Source organism: Drosophila nasuta, chromosome 3 (assembly GCF_023558535.2).
Source record: "Drosophila nasuta strain 15112-1781.00 chromosome 3, ASM2355853v1, whole genome shotgun sequence".
NCBI classification, from domain to species: Eukaryota; Metazoa; Arthropoda; class Insecta; order Diptera; family Drosophilidae; genus Drosophila; species Drosophila nasuta.
In genome coordinates, this window is record NC_083457.1 from 6,674,114 (window position 1) to 6,690,762 (window position 16,649).

Consider the following 16,649-nt stretch of genomic DNA (forward strand, 5'->3'; position numbering starts at 1 on the left):
TCACGAATATAGAGTAAGTTCTTGAGGTTTTCAAATTTCTCGTGTTACATTTTGTAATCTAAATTCGCAATTACGCAAGTCCGAGTTGCGCTTGTGTAACAAAGTTCTTCAAGTTAACAGCAAACGGCGGAACGATGCTGCAATGAATGAATAGTATGAATGTACTCGTACATATTCATAGAGTGTTAAGAGCGTGAGTGTCGGGTGTGTGTCGGGTGTACAAAAAGCAAACAGCAATAAAGCAAACCGTCAAGAGAGTTAGAGAAACAAACAGAGCACCAGCACACGAGGAGTACAAGGACACACCAGCTGAATGGGGTATACTTTGAGGCAAACCAAGGCGAGAGAAAGTAGACAAGGGTCCTAGCTTCAGCTCCAGCTGAAGTTGTGGCTGTGGCTATGGCTCTGGGTCTGCTTCTGGTTCTGGTCGTGGTGGCTCACCCACAGCATCATTCACAATTTGTTTCAATTTTAAATGCCTTGTCGCGGGTAGCACACGACGACGAGCAGCTGCTTCAATGTTGAATGTTGACTGCGGTACAAAACGCTGAGTGTGTGTGTGTGTGTGTATAGTTTTAGCGGGCACTCTGCTGTATGTGTGTTTGTGTGTGGGCGTGCCTTTGTGCCTTTGCGCTGGCATTTCGCTGCCGTTGCCGCTGCTGTTGCTGTTGCTGCTTCTGTTGCGCACTCAAAAAAATTACCACTGAAAATGTTTCGACGCTGCGTTCGAGTGCGAAAAGGTTGGCCCCGCACTTAAGCAATGTCAACGGCAATGGCAACGGCTACCTACCTCTCTCCTACTACATATATCCTAGCTGCTGCTGTAGCTGTAACTGAAGCTGTCTAGTAGCGGCAGCAAAAGAAATACAAAGCGGAAGAGCCGGAACAGCGTGCGGTTGTTTGTCGTCGTCGACGTCGTCCTCATCGTTGTCGTCGTCGTCGTCGTTGTCCTCCTCGGCGAGGCATAAACGTATTTGCTGAAAGTGTAACGCTTGTTAAAACAGATAAGAGCGACACAGGATATATGCACTCGCAACGCAATGCGGTAGGTGTCTCTGTAGCGCTCTATGTGCGGCATGGGACGTGTGTGGAAAGGAGGCAACTGTAAGTGCCAGCGCCGGCATGATAAATGACATGTTTCATTTGACATTTTAACAAAGTGTTGAATTTTTGCTGCTTGAAATGCTTTTTGTGACGTGACAAACTTTTTTGTCACAACTGTTAAATAAGCGCCCAAGGACTGAGGACTAAGGACTCAGCGCCAAGGACCTAACACAATGTCTGCATAATTTTTCAAAGCACATTTCGCCATAGGGAACAACGTTGTGGCAGCAGCCAAGCATTCGCGAGCCGTTTGACAGTCGATTGTTTTGCAGTCAGCAATCTGCAATTGGTAATGACATATTTATACCCTCACCGAGAAAATCTTATCAGTTTACACAACGAGCTGAGCTTGGCATTTAGGGACTGTAAATGAACTTTGATGGCGGTGCTTGTCATGGAAAATTCTTTAAAAAGGAGTTTGTGATATAGAAGAAGCTATTATAAATAATATTTCGAATTTAAAATTTAGAAGCTGTTCTTAATATTTTGATTTTTAGATTCATACTATGAATTTCATAGAAGCAATAATTTAATTTTCTTTAATTGAGTTGAACTTAAAATTTAATGAATGAAGGAAAGTTATTGAGCAAATTAAGGTTTCGTTAGAGTCTTAACTACGCTTGTAAATTATTTAATTTGTTGGTTTCAAGTGTTCCATAATCATCTCTAATTTTGCGAATAATAATATTATTAATTTCAAATACATCTAAGTAATATATTATATTTTTAACTCGATATTCATTAATTATGTTGCACCCAAAAGTTATGTAAAATGATTTGCCTGTTAGTAAGGCAAAGTTTCTAAGCAAATTAAGCCACTGTAAGTGCCCAACTTGCGTTATGTGTGATAAGTGTTGCTACCACAATTATCTCTGATTTCGTGATAATAATATTTAGAATTTTAAATGCTAAGAATCTCTTCTAAGTAATATTCTTTAATTAGGTTGCGCCCGAAGTTTTATGAATATTTTCTAAAAATTATTTACTTGTTGGTGAAGCAAAGTTCTTGAGCAAATTAGGCCGCTGTAAGTGTCCCAATTGCGTTTATATATTATTTAGTTTGTTGTATAGAAGTGTTGCTTCCTCAATCATCTTTAATTTTGTTTGATTTTCAGTTTGTCAGTTAGTTACTTAAGAGTATTTAAGAGTCGCAGAGCTTTCAATTTTAAATACTTTCTTATTGATTCTGATTGTTGGTGTAGTGCAAATATTTGGCTTTAATCAAACGCAATGTCAGCTTGTTGTCACTAAAGGCAATTTATTGGCATTTAGAGAGCTTACTTCCCGATGCTGCTTACAAGTAAATGGCATAAGTTTCGAGTTTGTTAATCAACGAAGCATCATGTGGGTTCGATAGCGGTGCTGGCAATGACAGCTGTTTGCGCAAGTTACTCATACGCTGTGTTGAGTGTTTAAAATGTGCATGGAGAAGAGGAAGAGGACGGAAGACAGAGCTGCACTGTTGGTGAGACATAAAATTATGGCACGCATTTATCAACATTTAAAACGCGCTGATGACAATCTGCTTGGCTGCAATTTAAATATGCAAATGACAGACGTTGCGGAAGTTGCACATGCCACGCTCACACACACACACACGCACACACAGAGACAGACAGCTAGAGAGCGAAGCAGACACCCCGCATAGTTGCGTTGAGTTGAGTTGCGTTTTCTTGCGTGGTGGATGAGCGGAAAGACGGGACAGATAAACGGACGACAGACTGCAACTCCAAACAGCAAGGACTCAACGCGAGGCCACATATTTTAGAGTGCACTTAACTCGTTTTGCAGCTAAGAAGGAGCAGAGCGAAGGATATTGTGCCATAGCGCGCCTGAATGTATGCTATGAATATGCCAGGCCAAGAGGATGCAACAATGCAATGCGAGATGAAGCTGTAGCTGGGGCAGGGACAGCAACTGGTCTATCGATGCTAACAGCAGCAGCTTGCTCCTTGCTTTGACCTCGTGAACTTTAATTACAATCTACGCTTTGCATTTGCCCCATCTGGCTGTGTGTGTGTGTGTGTGTGTGTGTGTGTGTTCAAGCACTCGAAGGCAGCCGCTGGGCAAAGCTTGGCATAGAAAATATGTAAATCATAATAAGCGGCATACTATTCCCTCTTCCTTCTCGCTCGCCACGCCCACCGCTTGAGCTGAGTCAAGTTCTTGGTACTGGCTTTACTTTTGGGCGCTGCTCGGAGTTCTGGGCACGCATAAAGGCTGAGTTCCTCCCCCTTTCCTTCGGCAGCAACAGCAGCAAACCGCAAATTAAAAATTTCTGCACGTCTCTACATAAAAAACTTTTTCTCTCTGTCTCCTCTTTCCCCAACTCTCTCTGGATCTCTCTCTCTCTCTCTGTCGTTCTTTCTCTGCATTTATATTTTTTTTTTATATATTTTTCTTGTTTCTCGTTTTTTTTATGCTTTCGTTTAGTTTCTGCTCATATTCAGGCTGGCTGCCTGGCAGCGCTGTCGCCGGTTTATTTCCTTTTATATTGCTTTGCTTTATGCGCACACACTCTTACACACACACGCACATACTACTAATACTCATGCATACATATATAAGCACAATATGTGCCTGCTTGGGCACTTCAAAGTTTAGCTTTACAGTTAGTTGTAAGTGTGTTATGTTGCGCTCTCTCTTTCTCGTTTTCTATCTGTGTGTTTGCCTCGTACTCAGCTCCATTTGAATTGTCATGCTACCTCTCTTACTCTCTCACATTCTTTCTCCCTGTCACTCTTCTGTGCGTGTGTGTGTGTGTGTTTGCCGGCGACTTTCTTTCATTTCGAGTCCCTTTTTGTAACCCCTTCTCTGACCCGCAGTGCGTGTGCAGCTAACACAACTGTCCTGACGCGTTGATTGTGTTTGCATATTATACACGCCCTTTTATGTCCTATGGCAATATGAAATTTATTGTACCACCCCATTGTACCCACTGTCCCTCTGGCCCACTGTGCCACATCAGCGTTCAGCCTTCAGCCTTCAGCTTGGCAGCCGGCCTTCCGCCTGGCCCTGACAAACTGGTCGCAGAGCGAGAGAGAGCGGTGTGATGAGGCAGGACATTGATTTTAATCTCGGCGCAAACTGCACAGCCTGTCAGTCTGCTGCTCAGTTTGTCCTTTACTTGCAACAGCAGCAACGACAACTACAGCAGCAGCAAGCAAATTTTTAATTAAAATAACAGCAACAAAAATGCCCGTTAATCGAGCAGCCTTTTGATTTTTACAAGTTCCTTACAATGTGCACTAACAAGAAAAGTGCAATAAATAATTGAGTTCAATGTGAATATTGCAATATATTATCTTTAACTTTAATTATTGTTTTATGAATTATTTCAACAATTTTTTTTTAGAATGTTGAAACATTTATTATGATTAAAATAATACTATAGTATGCAAATTCCTGCAACAAATCTATCCTTACAATAATGCTATTAAACTTTAATGGGAAGGAAATATTACAACTAATATAGCTCGAGCTACCTTCTTAAAATAACAGCAACAAAATGTACGTTAATATCAGAACTGAAACTAATAAATGAGATTAATCTGCATATTTCAGTAGATTAACAAGAACAAAATAACAAAATTTATATAAATAATCACGATTCACATTAACAAGGAGACAGCTATGAATAATCGCGATCATTAACTCCGATTTTTTTTTTTTATTTTATTTTAGTTAGTTTCGAAACCCTTTTTTTAACATTTTGAAAACTAAAATTAATTAATTAAAATTAACTAAAGCTAATTAAAATAATTTTATACACAATCCTAAAACAAATATAACTGTAATATAATGCCATTAAGTTTTAAAGGGAATGCAAATAATGCAACAAATATTTGTTGAATTAAGCTTGTGAAAATAAAAGCAGCTTCAGTGGGCATATTTTTGGTAAAGTGCTTCAATGAAATGTGAATGATAATGAATGGGTGCGAATGATAGGAATGCAAATGTGAACGTGAACGGTGGGGATCATGTATTTTGTTGCATTACGATTATTGCGGGCACATTAAATGGACATTATGGCTTCCGCTGAGTCGGCTCAAAGCTGAACCATAAATGGCCGCAATCCACAAAATAGTATAAACAAATGCAGTCAACCGCATGCACATACAACAACCGGGCAGACAACGACGACGACGACTATTCTATTGTGCCACACGAGCCACAAAAAGTCTGCCACACCAGCGCATATATTACAGTTACAATTGAAAGAGGGGAAAACATAGAAGAAGAACAATAACAAATATCAAACCACATTACCAAAAAGCGATTACCGCGTTGCAGTTATAACCTCGCTAATTTATGTGAAACTCTCTGTGTGTGTTCACAATTCACATAGAGAGAACCTGAAACTAGTTATCCATCTATTAAAAGTGATTCAATTGACCTTTTGTTACCGCTCATAATGATGATGTCGATGTTGATTATTATGAGCAGATTTCTCTCTCGGTTTTGTTGATTGAAACTTTTGTGCTCTCATTACGGGGGAAAATCATAATTCGATCAGCTTATGCGCTAATCACATGAATTTTGATTAATACTTTTATGCATAAATTGGCTAAAAATATATATAATAATATTTTATGATTTAATTGAAAACCAATGCGCGTCGAACCAAAGCAAATGGTTCGTGTGGGCCATGCGGCGTATACGTAATTCAATATACTTGTACATTCGCCAGGGCTGTGAAATAACTTTTTCAATGCCAGCAGCATTAAGTTTCGATTTATTTCAATCAACGTGCAGCATTTGCGCCACGCCTGGACCCTGGACTCTGGACCCATAAAATTGCAGTAAATTAAACAGTTGTAAAGTTAAATTACGCTCGATTCGATATGCATGCGGTAGGATATACTACGTACTACGTATTATATAATTTTTTTGTGGTACTGTGCACAGGGCAAGTGAATTTAATGAGCAGGCGTTAGCGGCGTAATGTGAGCGTAATCATTTTCTACACTGTTTTTTTTTGATATAATAAATAATACAGTTAAATTTAAGCGCTATTTGTGTGGAAGTCTAAATTACCTAAAAACAAATGGAGTATCTATTTTAAATGAATAAATCGTAGTAATAAATAAATGTATGATTTATTGTTATAAGAAATTTTGTATTTTATTTTACCATTCATATTTTTTTGTATTCTACAATTGCAATAAAGCCAATGTATGTATAGAAGCTCTCTTTGATATTATTTAGATACAATAACAAAATATTATACTTCAAAAATATTAAAGTATTCAGATCTAGTTTTTATTTCCTAGGATATCTTTTTAGTCACGCATCTGCGCTATTTGTCTTTTTCATTCGTTTCCCATTTGGACTTGACTACGATTACGACTGTTGCGCATTTAAATCCAATGGCATTAATTTTCTTTTACTTTGTTTGCCACTCCTGCTGCTGCTCCTGCTTGCTGCCTCCTTATGCGCATCCTTCGCGATTTAATGGAGTTGAAGCCTCGCGCATTTGCGGCTAAGATGGCGGTCCGCAAGTGTTGACTACCGCTAACCGCTTACTTAGGCCATTATATGGGCCCGGCTGAGGCGACATTGTATTAAGCTCGCAAATTTATGGCAATGCGGCGGCAGCAGCAGCAGCAACGGTGTCACAGCGGCAAATACAGTCTACGAGCACTATGCTTTAAGAGACATTCGCGAAGCTTGAGTCTGAGCCAAGCACTTGTGAATTTATGGACACTGCCTGCGGGGGTCTTCAGGCTCAAATGCACAATCAGCTGATAAACCACACAGATGGCTCTCTAAATAGTTAATTAATCAATGAGCACTTTTCCCACTAGTTTATAAACATTGCTTCCAGCCATGTTCATGATAAAGTCCAGCACTAGAGAGCTTGAGCTTCGAAAAGGAACGACTCTTCAAATGGTTTTATTCATCCGCTGTTTAAGCATTTAAAAGCTAAAGATAGCTGCCGGTCATGCCCATAAATTCACAAGTGCGCCCATTAAATGTCGCAGTCTCACAGAATCTTTTGAAGCATGGAGGCCTTCAAAGTTTCGTGAAGAACTAAAGAAAGTTTGTCGGTGGACAACGAGGGCAGCTCGAATATAATAAGTTTCAACAAATGAAATGTCGATTTACATAGAAGTAAGCCAGTTAGTCAGATATTGTTTTAAGTAAAGTAAAAAAAATAAAATTTGAATAAACAGGTAATCTATAAAACTTGCTTTGATATAGATACCTTTTTTTATTATTAAGTTCATATTTAACATACATAGCTTTGATATAATTTAACTTATTAAACAAATGAATTAGCTTTGTCTGTTTTCTATTTAATTTAATTTGTTTACTGCATGGAGTAGCTATATCCTATTCCTATTTTTTTGTTGCATTATATTCGCATGCTAACTTCTTCCAATCTTGATGTTGCCCCACAAGCTCTTGTGCTAATTAATTTAATTACTCGGTGAGCAACCCTCGCAAGTAGCAAGTAGTTTTGAGCGTTCAAGTTCTCGTATATTGTTGTGATTGTATTGGAGCTGCGTGTGGAATACATTTAGCAGCTTCGCACTTATTTTATGGGCTTGGCAGGCTTCGCACCTTGCTACACCTTACTACACCTTGCCACACGCGCAACAACACACATACACACACTATACAAATTGCAATTTTTATAGCATGTGATTTTTAAAAATGTATGCGGCACATAAAAGCGACCACGACACGTGGCAACAACCGAAGACTTAAAACTGCAAAGGCAGTTGTCTTCCAACGTCCTGCAAGAAGGGTTGATATTTTCCCTCCTTATCCTTTTCAATACTTTCCTGTTGTTCTCTTATTGTGAATTAATGGTTTATTTATGATGTGCTAAAATTGAATACAACCTCGGTGTAGTTACAGGCTTGTTCTTGTGTTCTTTTGATTTCCCTGCTGCTCATCGCCATTTCTCAAATGATTTTTCCGTGCACACAAATTGTTGCCAAATTATAAGCAACATATTTTTTTTCGGATTGTGGATGGGGGGACATTTAGTTTTATGCGGCATAATTTAGTTTTGTAGTTCTTTTCACAGTTACATATTCAAAGCTATGCGCAAATTGCAACAAAGCACGCAGGGTACCAATTTTTTTATTAGTACATTATACCCTGTGCATGTCAATCGAGCCAATAGGGTATAATTAAGTTGTGTATATAAAAAATGATTCGAAGGTATATTAAATAAATCAATTGTTTGACATGCTGACATATACTTATTTTTCAATTTATAATTATCAGTTTCTTTTTCTTTATTACTCTGTACAGGGTGTGCTTTGATCGTCTGAACCGTTATCATTTAAATTATTCAATTTTTTTTGGTGTGATTGCGTGTCGTTTGTCGTTTCTGTATGTTAATTTGCTGTGTTGCAGTTTTTTTTTGAGCTCCGCTTTTTTTGTCGACTTTTTTGTTGTTTATTAAATATGCATGACATGCAAATGGCGGTCGCAGACCAATTAACTTTGATCGATTCAACAAAATGGGAGGAAACGTTTTATGAGCAATTAATGTGGTTACCAGCACTCCACCGCAACCGCCATGAGTGCGACCCTCGTGATTGTCGCTGTAACCGGAAAACCGTGAGCCGAGAGCCAGCCGGCAAATTGATTGTGTGATGTGACAATCGGGCGCTTGTTATCAAAGAACTCAACAACAACAATAAAAGTTAAGCATACGAAATCAAATTTAATTAGAATGTCAGTAGCTTTGATTTATACATATTACAAACTCGTTTCTATTTGCGGTATAATGGCATATTCTATACGAATATATTTGTTGTAGCTCCACTTGCATATCTTGAATAATTTGAATAATGTTGTGCACAACTTTTCATTTATAGTATTTGGAAAAGTTCCATTTGCATTTCTGTATATGTGTGGTGACGGTTATAACGTATTTTAAATATGCACCCAAATACTTGCTGCAAATGCAAAAATGCTGCACATTTTCCGTTCTACCATGCCCCATCAAATGTTTAACGCTTGGCTGATTGCGCCCGAAAAATGCATAAATATTCGGAGCATTCCCGAAAATGCAAACAAAACAATTACGTTTGGTAAAACGGGGAAGCGCAATACCTACAACTTACATACATAACCGTAATTTATTTGCATGCGCATTGAGCACATTTAACTGTTAATGGCAATGACACGACACATTCTGGCAGCCTCGATGCCGAGCAAGGCATGTATTGCTCGAGTAGAATAAAGTGTTGCATACTTTACGGCGGCCTCAAATATGTAATGGCTTCGTTTAATGAGTGTTGCCTACTTTTAAGCGCCGCGTTATTTTCTCTGCCTGCCCACCAGTAGTACTTGATGTATTCATGCAACATTTCGCGTTTGTCTTTTTGCGCTGTCTGTTGTTGCCACTTCAACCATTTGCCCCATTTCTCATTATTCGCGTTGCGCTGCCGTTATTAGAATACTTTTCTGTTGTCGTTTACGCTCGTCGTTTCCGTCGACTCGTTGCTGCTGTTGACTTAGTCAAGAGCAATTAACATGCAAATAAGGCCTATTAGTTACCTAAACGTCAGTCTGTCAGTACGCGCAGCGGCAGCCACTCCGCCACCTGGTTAAGCTTCGACGTCGACGCTCTTCTCAACTTTTTGCTTTTTTTTGCTCAGTCTGCTGTTGGCCTTTTTAACGGGCAGGCGTTTTTACTTTAATGACTTACTAATTTTCAGTTTGCTGTTTTTAACTTGTGCTGTCGTCGCTTAGTGCAAAGCATTTAAAAAACAAAGAAAAAAGAAATTTTAATTGGTCATTTAAGAGATATGGCTGCCTAGCCGCTGGCTAGTCATATCATTAAAGTTTACGGTTATGCTTGACTCACTGAAGTTTTTTTGATTTACAAAAAAAATTGCTTAATTTTTCATCATATAAGCGCTCTGTTCGTTGCGTTTGCTAGGCTTACACTGGAATTCTCGCTACAATTTATGTAGAATATCTTTTACGTTATGATAGCTGTCTGCTTACAGGGTAGTCTGAAGGCTACCCTCAAAAGCAAGTGGTCATTCTTTGTGTTTTTCTTTTTCTGTTTATCTAAATACATTCGAAGCAAAAACCCCTTTTGTGCATAATCTAATCGCTTTTTCTTTTTATTGAATACTTTTTTCTTGTGATTGGCGAATCACATTTTATGTTATGAACTTTGCCTGCAATTAATGTTAATTGATCACTTTAATTTAAGCATTTTCATTAAAACTTTACTCAAGTTGCCATCACACAAATACATATCCAAAGGCATAAAAGAAAAAATGTTTTCACAGAGTTCTGCTGGTTGAAGGGGAGTTGAACAGGTCCTGGCATAATTTATAGCCTGTTGGCCAGGTCACAGATTCACAATGTTGGACGCTGTCTATGTGGTGGTCAGTGATGTTGGCAGCAACTTTAACACCAGAGCAGGCCGCAAATCGCAGTCTATCTGCAGCACCTGCAGCTGCTGTACACACATCTATACGCATTACTACATAGCACACACATTGTGAAATTTACACCTACGAAGACTGACACAGAGAGACGAGAGGAGGAATAGAGAAACAATGGCGCTGTGGTGCGGACAATGAATGCCGAGGGTGATGATCCAGCTTGATTTATCTACTAGAGCTGAGGTTAAAAGTTTTGCGCATACTCTCATTGTTTAGGTCAGATTGCCTTTGTATGCACAATGCTTGCAACCAAACTCATACGCACACACACATACACGCGCACATTTGGATGGGTACACATACGTGCTGGGGTTATGCAAATGCTCTGCGTGGTGTCCTGTCAGACATCGTTGAATAATATGGTAGCCCTTCAGCTAAGGTTGAATGCTGTCCGCAATTATTAAACTTTAGCCATGCTTGCAACTTCATCTCTCTTAACTTTTGCTTTAACTATGATTATTTTATCGGTCTTTTTCTCTATTTTTTTGGTTTTTTTGAGCAAAGCGAGGGAAAACTGCTTAGCCGTTTAACAGAATATCTGATGTCCAGGCTGTGCCGCAAGATGCTGACAGCCAGCTCATTATTTAACTTCGCCGAGTGTAACTAATTATTGCTGCTCGCTTTCGCTTTTTCCCTTTATTCCCTCCTCAACTTATTGACAGTCTTGCCTTGCCATGCCTTTCAATTCCTTTGGCTTAGCATTTCTCCGCTTACCCCTCGCATTGTGCAATATTTTGCTGACGGTTCACTCAGATCCATCATTTTGTGCAGCCGTCTGCGACACGTGGTTCTCAGTTGGCTAATAAATCTTAATCAGGCGCTGACCAAGTCAAGCCACAGCTATGTGGGCGTTGCCAATTTGTGGCTTTTACTGCCATAAACAGTTTTTTTCTCTTCATCGTAGTCGCCATCTTCTTCGTTTTTGCCTTCTAACCATTCGTTTTGATTGTGTGTTCTTTGCAATTGAAGCTGATAACTTATCATATTATTGGACATTCATTGGCCCGCTTGGGCATACTCGTAATTAAGATTATTCTACTATATACATTTTAATGCTGATCAATTTATTACTTAGTTAACTCAGTGCTGAGTTTCAAAATGCTGTTGCCACAGCGCTTATGGCATCATTTAGAAGATGTCATGCCAAAGCTTGTCCCACCAGCTCTGTGTGGTTGTAGTCTGTGGAACCTCTGTAGTAGTACTCCAGCTTGGAGTGGTGGTGTTCGAGGTCAGAGTTGTCTGATTCCAGGCGGGGGTGGTGGTATTCCAGCTAACGGTGGTCTCATTCCAGTTCGGCGAGGGAGTGGTATTATTCCAGCCGGGAGTGGTATTATTCCATCCGGGGGTGGTATTATTCCAGATTGGTGTGCTCCAGGTTGTTTCATTCCAGTTCGGAGTAGGAGTGGTGTTATTCCAGCCGGGGGTGGTGTTATTCCAGATTGGTGTGCTCCAAGTAGTCTCATTCCAGTTCGGGGTAGGAGTGGTGTTATTCCATCCTGGAGTGGTGTTATTCCAGCCGGGGGTGGTGTTATTCCAGATTGGTGTGCTCCAAGTAGTCTCATTCCAGTTCGGAGTAGGAGTGGTATTATTCCATCCTGGAGTGGTGTTGTTCCATCCGGGGGTTGTGTTATTCCAGCTTGGTGTGCTCCAGGTAGTTTCATTCCAGTTTGGGGAAGGAGTGGTATTATTCCAGCCAGGAGTGGTGTTGTTCCAGCTTGGTGTACTCCAGGTTGTCTCATTCCAGTTCGGAGTAGGAGTGGTGTTATTCCATCCTGGAGTGGTATTATTCCAGCCAGGGGTGGTGTTATTCCAGATTGGTGTGCTCCAGGTTGTTTCATTCCAGTTCGGAGTAGGAGTGGTGTTATTCCAGCCAGGAGTGGTGTTGTTCCAGCTTGGTGTACTCCAGGTTGTCTCATTCCAGTTCGGAGTAGGAGTGGTGTTATTCCATCCTGGAGTGGTGTTATTCCAGCCGGGGTTGTGTTATTCCAGCTTGGTGTGCTCCAGGTAGTTTCATTCCAGTTTGGGGAAGGAGTGGTGTTATTCCAGCCAGGAGTGGTGTTGTTCCAGCTTGGTGTACTCCAGGTTGTCTCATTCCAGTTCGGAGTAGGAGTGGTGTTATTCCATCCTGGAGTGGTGTTATTCCAGCCGGGGGTTGTGTTATTCCAGCTTGGTGTGCTCCAGGTAGTTTCATTCCAGTTTGGGGAAGGAGTGGTGTTATTCCAGCCAGGAGTGGTGTTGTTCCAGCTTGGTGTACTCCAGGTTGTCTCATTCCAGTTCGGAGTAGGAGTGGTGTTATTCCATCCTGGAGTGGTGTTATTCCAGCTTGGTGTGCTCCAGGTAGTTTCATTCCAGTTTGGGGAAGGAGTGGTGTTATTCCAGCCAGGAGTGGTGTTGTTCCAGCTTGGTGAACTCCAGGTGGTTTCATTCCAGTTCGGAGTAGGAGTGGTGTTATTCCATCCTGGAGTGGTGTTATTCCAGCCAGGGGTGGTGTTGTTCCAGCTTGGTGTACTCCAGGTAGTTTCATTCCAGTTTGGGGAAGGAGTGGTGTTATTCCAGATTGGAGGGCTCCAGGTGGTAGTGGTCTCATTCCAACCAGGGGTAGTGTTGTTCCAGCCGGGGGTAGTGTTATTCCAAATTGGAGGGCTCCATGTGGGAGTTGTTTCATTCCATCCGGGGGTAGTGTTATTCCAGATGGGAGGACTCCAGGTGGGAGTTGTTTCATTCCAGCCAGGGGTGGTGTTGTTCCAGCCGGGAGTAGTGTTATTCCAGATTGGAGGGCTCCAGGTGGGAGTTGTTTCATTCCATCCGGGGGTAGTGTTATTCCAGATGGGAGGACTCCAGGTGGGAGTTGTTTCGTTCCAGCCAGGTGTGGTGTTGTTCCAGCCGGGAGTAGTGTTATTCCAGATTGGAGGGCTCCAGGTGGGAGTTGTTTCGTTCCAGCCAGGGGTGGTGTTGTTCCAGATGGGAGGACTCCAGGTGGGAGTTGTTTCATTCCAGCCAGGGGTGGTGTTGTTCCAGCCGGGAGTAGTGTTATTCCAGATTGGAGGGCTCCAGGTGGGAGTTGTTTCATTCCATCCGGGGGTGGTGTTGTTCCAGCCGGGGGTAGTGTTATTCCAAATTGGAGGGCTCCAGGTGGGAGTTGTTTCATTCCATCCGGGGGTAGTGTTATTCCAGATGGGAGGACTCCAGGTGGGAGTTGTTTCGTTCCAGCCAGGGGTGGTGTTGTTCCAGCCGGGGGTAGTGTTATTCCAGATTGGAGGGCTCCAGGTGGGAGTTGTTTCATTCCAGCTTGGTGTTCCCGGTGCTGGGGTTGTAACGTTCCAGCTGGGTGTGCCGGGTGCTGGGGTTGTGACATTCCAGCTTGGTGTTCCAGGTGCTGGCGTTGTAACGTTCCAGCTTGGAGTTCCAGGAGCAGCCGTTGTAACGTTCCAGCTTGGTGTTCCTGGTGCTGGAGTGGTAAAGTTCCAACTTGGTGTTCCGGGTGCTGGGCTTGTTACATTCCAGGCTGGTGTACCCGGTGCTGGGGTTGTAACGTTCAAGTTTGTTATACCAGAAAAACAGTTTTGCAAGTTGATGTACTCGACTCTCAAATGGAATTCAGCTTTATCAATTTGCTTGTGGATGCAATGACGGATTTGTCCATAATTCTTTTCCAGGTTTTGCACACTGCCGAGTAGGTTCATCACCTGAAGGTGATATTATTTCGTGAGTAAAAAAATTAATGACTAAATAATTCATTGTTATTTCTTACCAGATCGGTATAGCAGGAACTATGGGAGTTACAGGCAGCCGACTGTTGGTTGAAGGAGGTCTTCACACCCGACGAGCTGCTCTGTTGCAAATAGTTTTGCAGGACATTTCGTTTCAGATTACTGCAACGACGTATCTTGGCGCCAGTACTGATTAAGATCTCAAAATCTTTCGAGACATAATTTGCGACGCATTGATCAAGATTGTTCAAGATGCCAAGACCAGGAATAATCAAATCTCCAGTGATGGCATCGAACAATAAGTTGCCCAAACTCAACTCATTGGTGATGGCATTCGAGTATACGGGCTCTGCAGCCGTAAAGGTCTATGAAAACAATGGAATTCATTAATTAAGATAGTTTGAGTCATATTATGCAATGGAAAAGTTTTACTGATAGTCAAAATACTCACATTTACACTGAATACTGCACAAAGCAGTAAAAATTTGCGGAGAACCTCCATAATGGCGGTTCGGTTCGTTTCTGAGTTCCCCAATGTCTATGCCGTCCATTTTAAATCAAATTCGCAACAATATAAAATGATGACGTTTCAATTAGTTTATATCAATAACAATTTGAAGTCACACACAATAGAATTTTTTTTCAGGTTCTTCCGCTCAGCGATAAGGTAGCAAAAAGCACCTGATGAGTGATTATAGTTATCTGCATACCAGTCCAGAGCCTTATGTATATATAATTCACATATAGACTGTATAAAGATATCATATCTGCTTCTGGGTGAGTAAGACGCAGACTATAGGCAAATTCTGGGAATAGAGATTGCCAAGACACTCAAATTTTGACAATCATTATATAGATTACTCGTTTGTGAACGTGAGGGCACTCAAGAAATATTTATAGCAGCCATTAAAAGTATTGAGAGCGATATCAAGATTTGCGGTAGCTGCTGGGATATTGAGAAGGTCAAGTAAATTGATTTTTAAAGCTCTTTATTCACTGCGCTCATTAAAATTAAGATTGGTACCATATTTTATACCCTATCTCAATTAGTTGATTGGCTGCTTCTCGGATTGCTGCACGGGCTGCAGGTCCTCGACTTCGAACTGTGACTGCGACTGAGGTTGAGACTGAACCTGGGACTGGGACTGAGTTTGAGCCGGGACTGGTCTGATTGGCTGTTGCTCACTTGGCAGCACCGGTCGCTGCTCGCTGGGCAGCAGTGGCTTATCTTGCTGCAAAGTTTGATCACGCTGGTATGCGATTTTCTTCACACAAGAATTGTAGTCATTGACAGCCCCGTTGTACTGGATCTTGACCTCATCAGCGGCAGCGAAAATGCAAGCTTCACGCTTCAGATTGGCGTTGGTCGAGTTGGCGGCAGACTCGGCTTGGACCTGATAGCTCTTCGAGTTAGTGGTGTCCAAGAGTTGCAGATTGGCAGAGAACTAGACAGAGACAATCGTTACTTTATGTTACACAAATATGTTTTCCTGCAGAACGCTTACGTAAGATGTGGTGCAGTTGGTCAGAAGGTTAGCATCACTCTCGTTCAGGCAACGCTGCACATTTTGCTGTAGAGTAAGAAGCTGAGTGCGAATGGAGTTCACAGTGGAGTTGGAGCTCTGGTTGTTGGCAATTGCGGTCTTGTTGGCAGCGTCTTCGCATTTGTTGGTGCTGTTGCTCAAATTGTTGCCAATGTGGTTGGTGGCATTGTTGTAGGCATTGAGACAAGCGGTCTCAGCTGGCGACAGAGCGCGCTCATCGATCATGGAGGAGCTCACCTGAGCCATCACCATGCGAAAGAGGCTTTGCTCATCGGCCATACGTGGCCACGCGCTGGCCTGTAATCACAGTTCATTCGATTAGTTCTCAAGTGCCACTCGAAATGGTTGCGTTGACGCCATATACTTACACCGAGCACTGTAACGGCCAATAAAAGAACACGTGTGACTAATTGCATCTTTGTAGAATGGAATTGAATTGAAGATGAAGCTTCAGTTAGTATCAATTGGGAACTAATTGCTCATCTCCAAATTGATTGGCTTTTATAGCAAACTTTTTCGCTGGGTAGAGTGCAGAAAATTCTGCAGCATTGTGATAAGATAAATGCGAAGATGTACAAGTTAATTGGCTTTCTGCAGTTTTAAGATGATTACACTTGTTTCGAGGTTATTCGTCGTATTCCAAATTGTTAGGCATGACAAATTTTCAACTGTGGGGTCTGTGGGGACTAATCAGTGCTCATGTCCCAATAGGGGTCTTATCATGTACAGTCCGTAGACAAAGGTGCTGCCATATGGTGTCTGCATGTCTGCATTCTTATCGTAAACAAACATATGATATAAGAATTTATTTTAAGCTATTATTTCCAAGTCGGTGATTCACCCACCCGGTCACAACAAAA

The 16,649-nt window shown here is 41.4% G+C and overlaps 2 protein-coding genes across 2 annotated transcripts; both read right to left on the minus strand.

The window, feature by feature from the left end:
- Positions 1-11,578: 11,578 nt before the first annotated feature.
- Positions 11,579-14,774, minus strand: LOC132790923 (mucin-2). The gene is made up of 3 exons (XM_060799682.1): positions 14,697-14,774; positions 14,287-14,610; positions 11,579-14,221 (listed from the first exon to the last, which is right to left on the minus strand). Exons 1-3 carry the CDS (start codon positions 14,745-14,747, stop codon positions 11,765-11,767), a joined length of 2,832 nt encoding a protein of 943 aa, XP_060655665.1. The 5' UTR covers positions 14,748-14,774; the 3' UTR covers positions 11,579-11,764.
- A 443-nt stretch (positions 14,775-15,217) lies between these two features.
- On the minus strand, positions 15,218-16,288 carry LOC132790301 (putative mediator of RNA polymerase II transcription subunit 29). Its single transcript, XM_060798789.1, has 3 exons — positions 16,158-16,288; positions 15,751-16,086; positions 15,218-15,690 (listed from the first exon to the last, which is right to left on the minus strand). Exons 1-3 carry the CDS (start codon positions 16,203-16,205, stop codon positions 15,292-15,294), a joined length of 783 nt encoding a protein of 260 aa, XP_060654772.1. The 5' UTR covers positions 16,206-16,288; the 3' UTR covers positions 15,218-15,291.
- Positions 16,289-16,649: the final 361 nt, after the last annotated feature.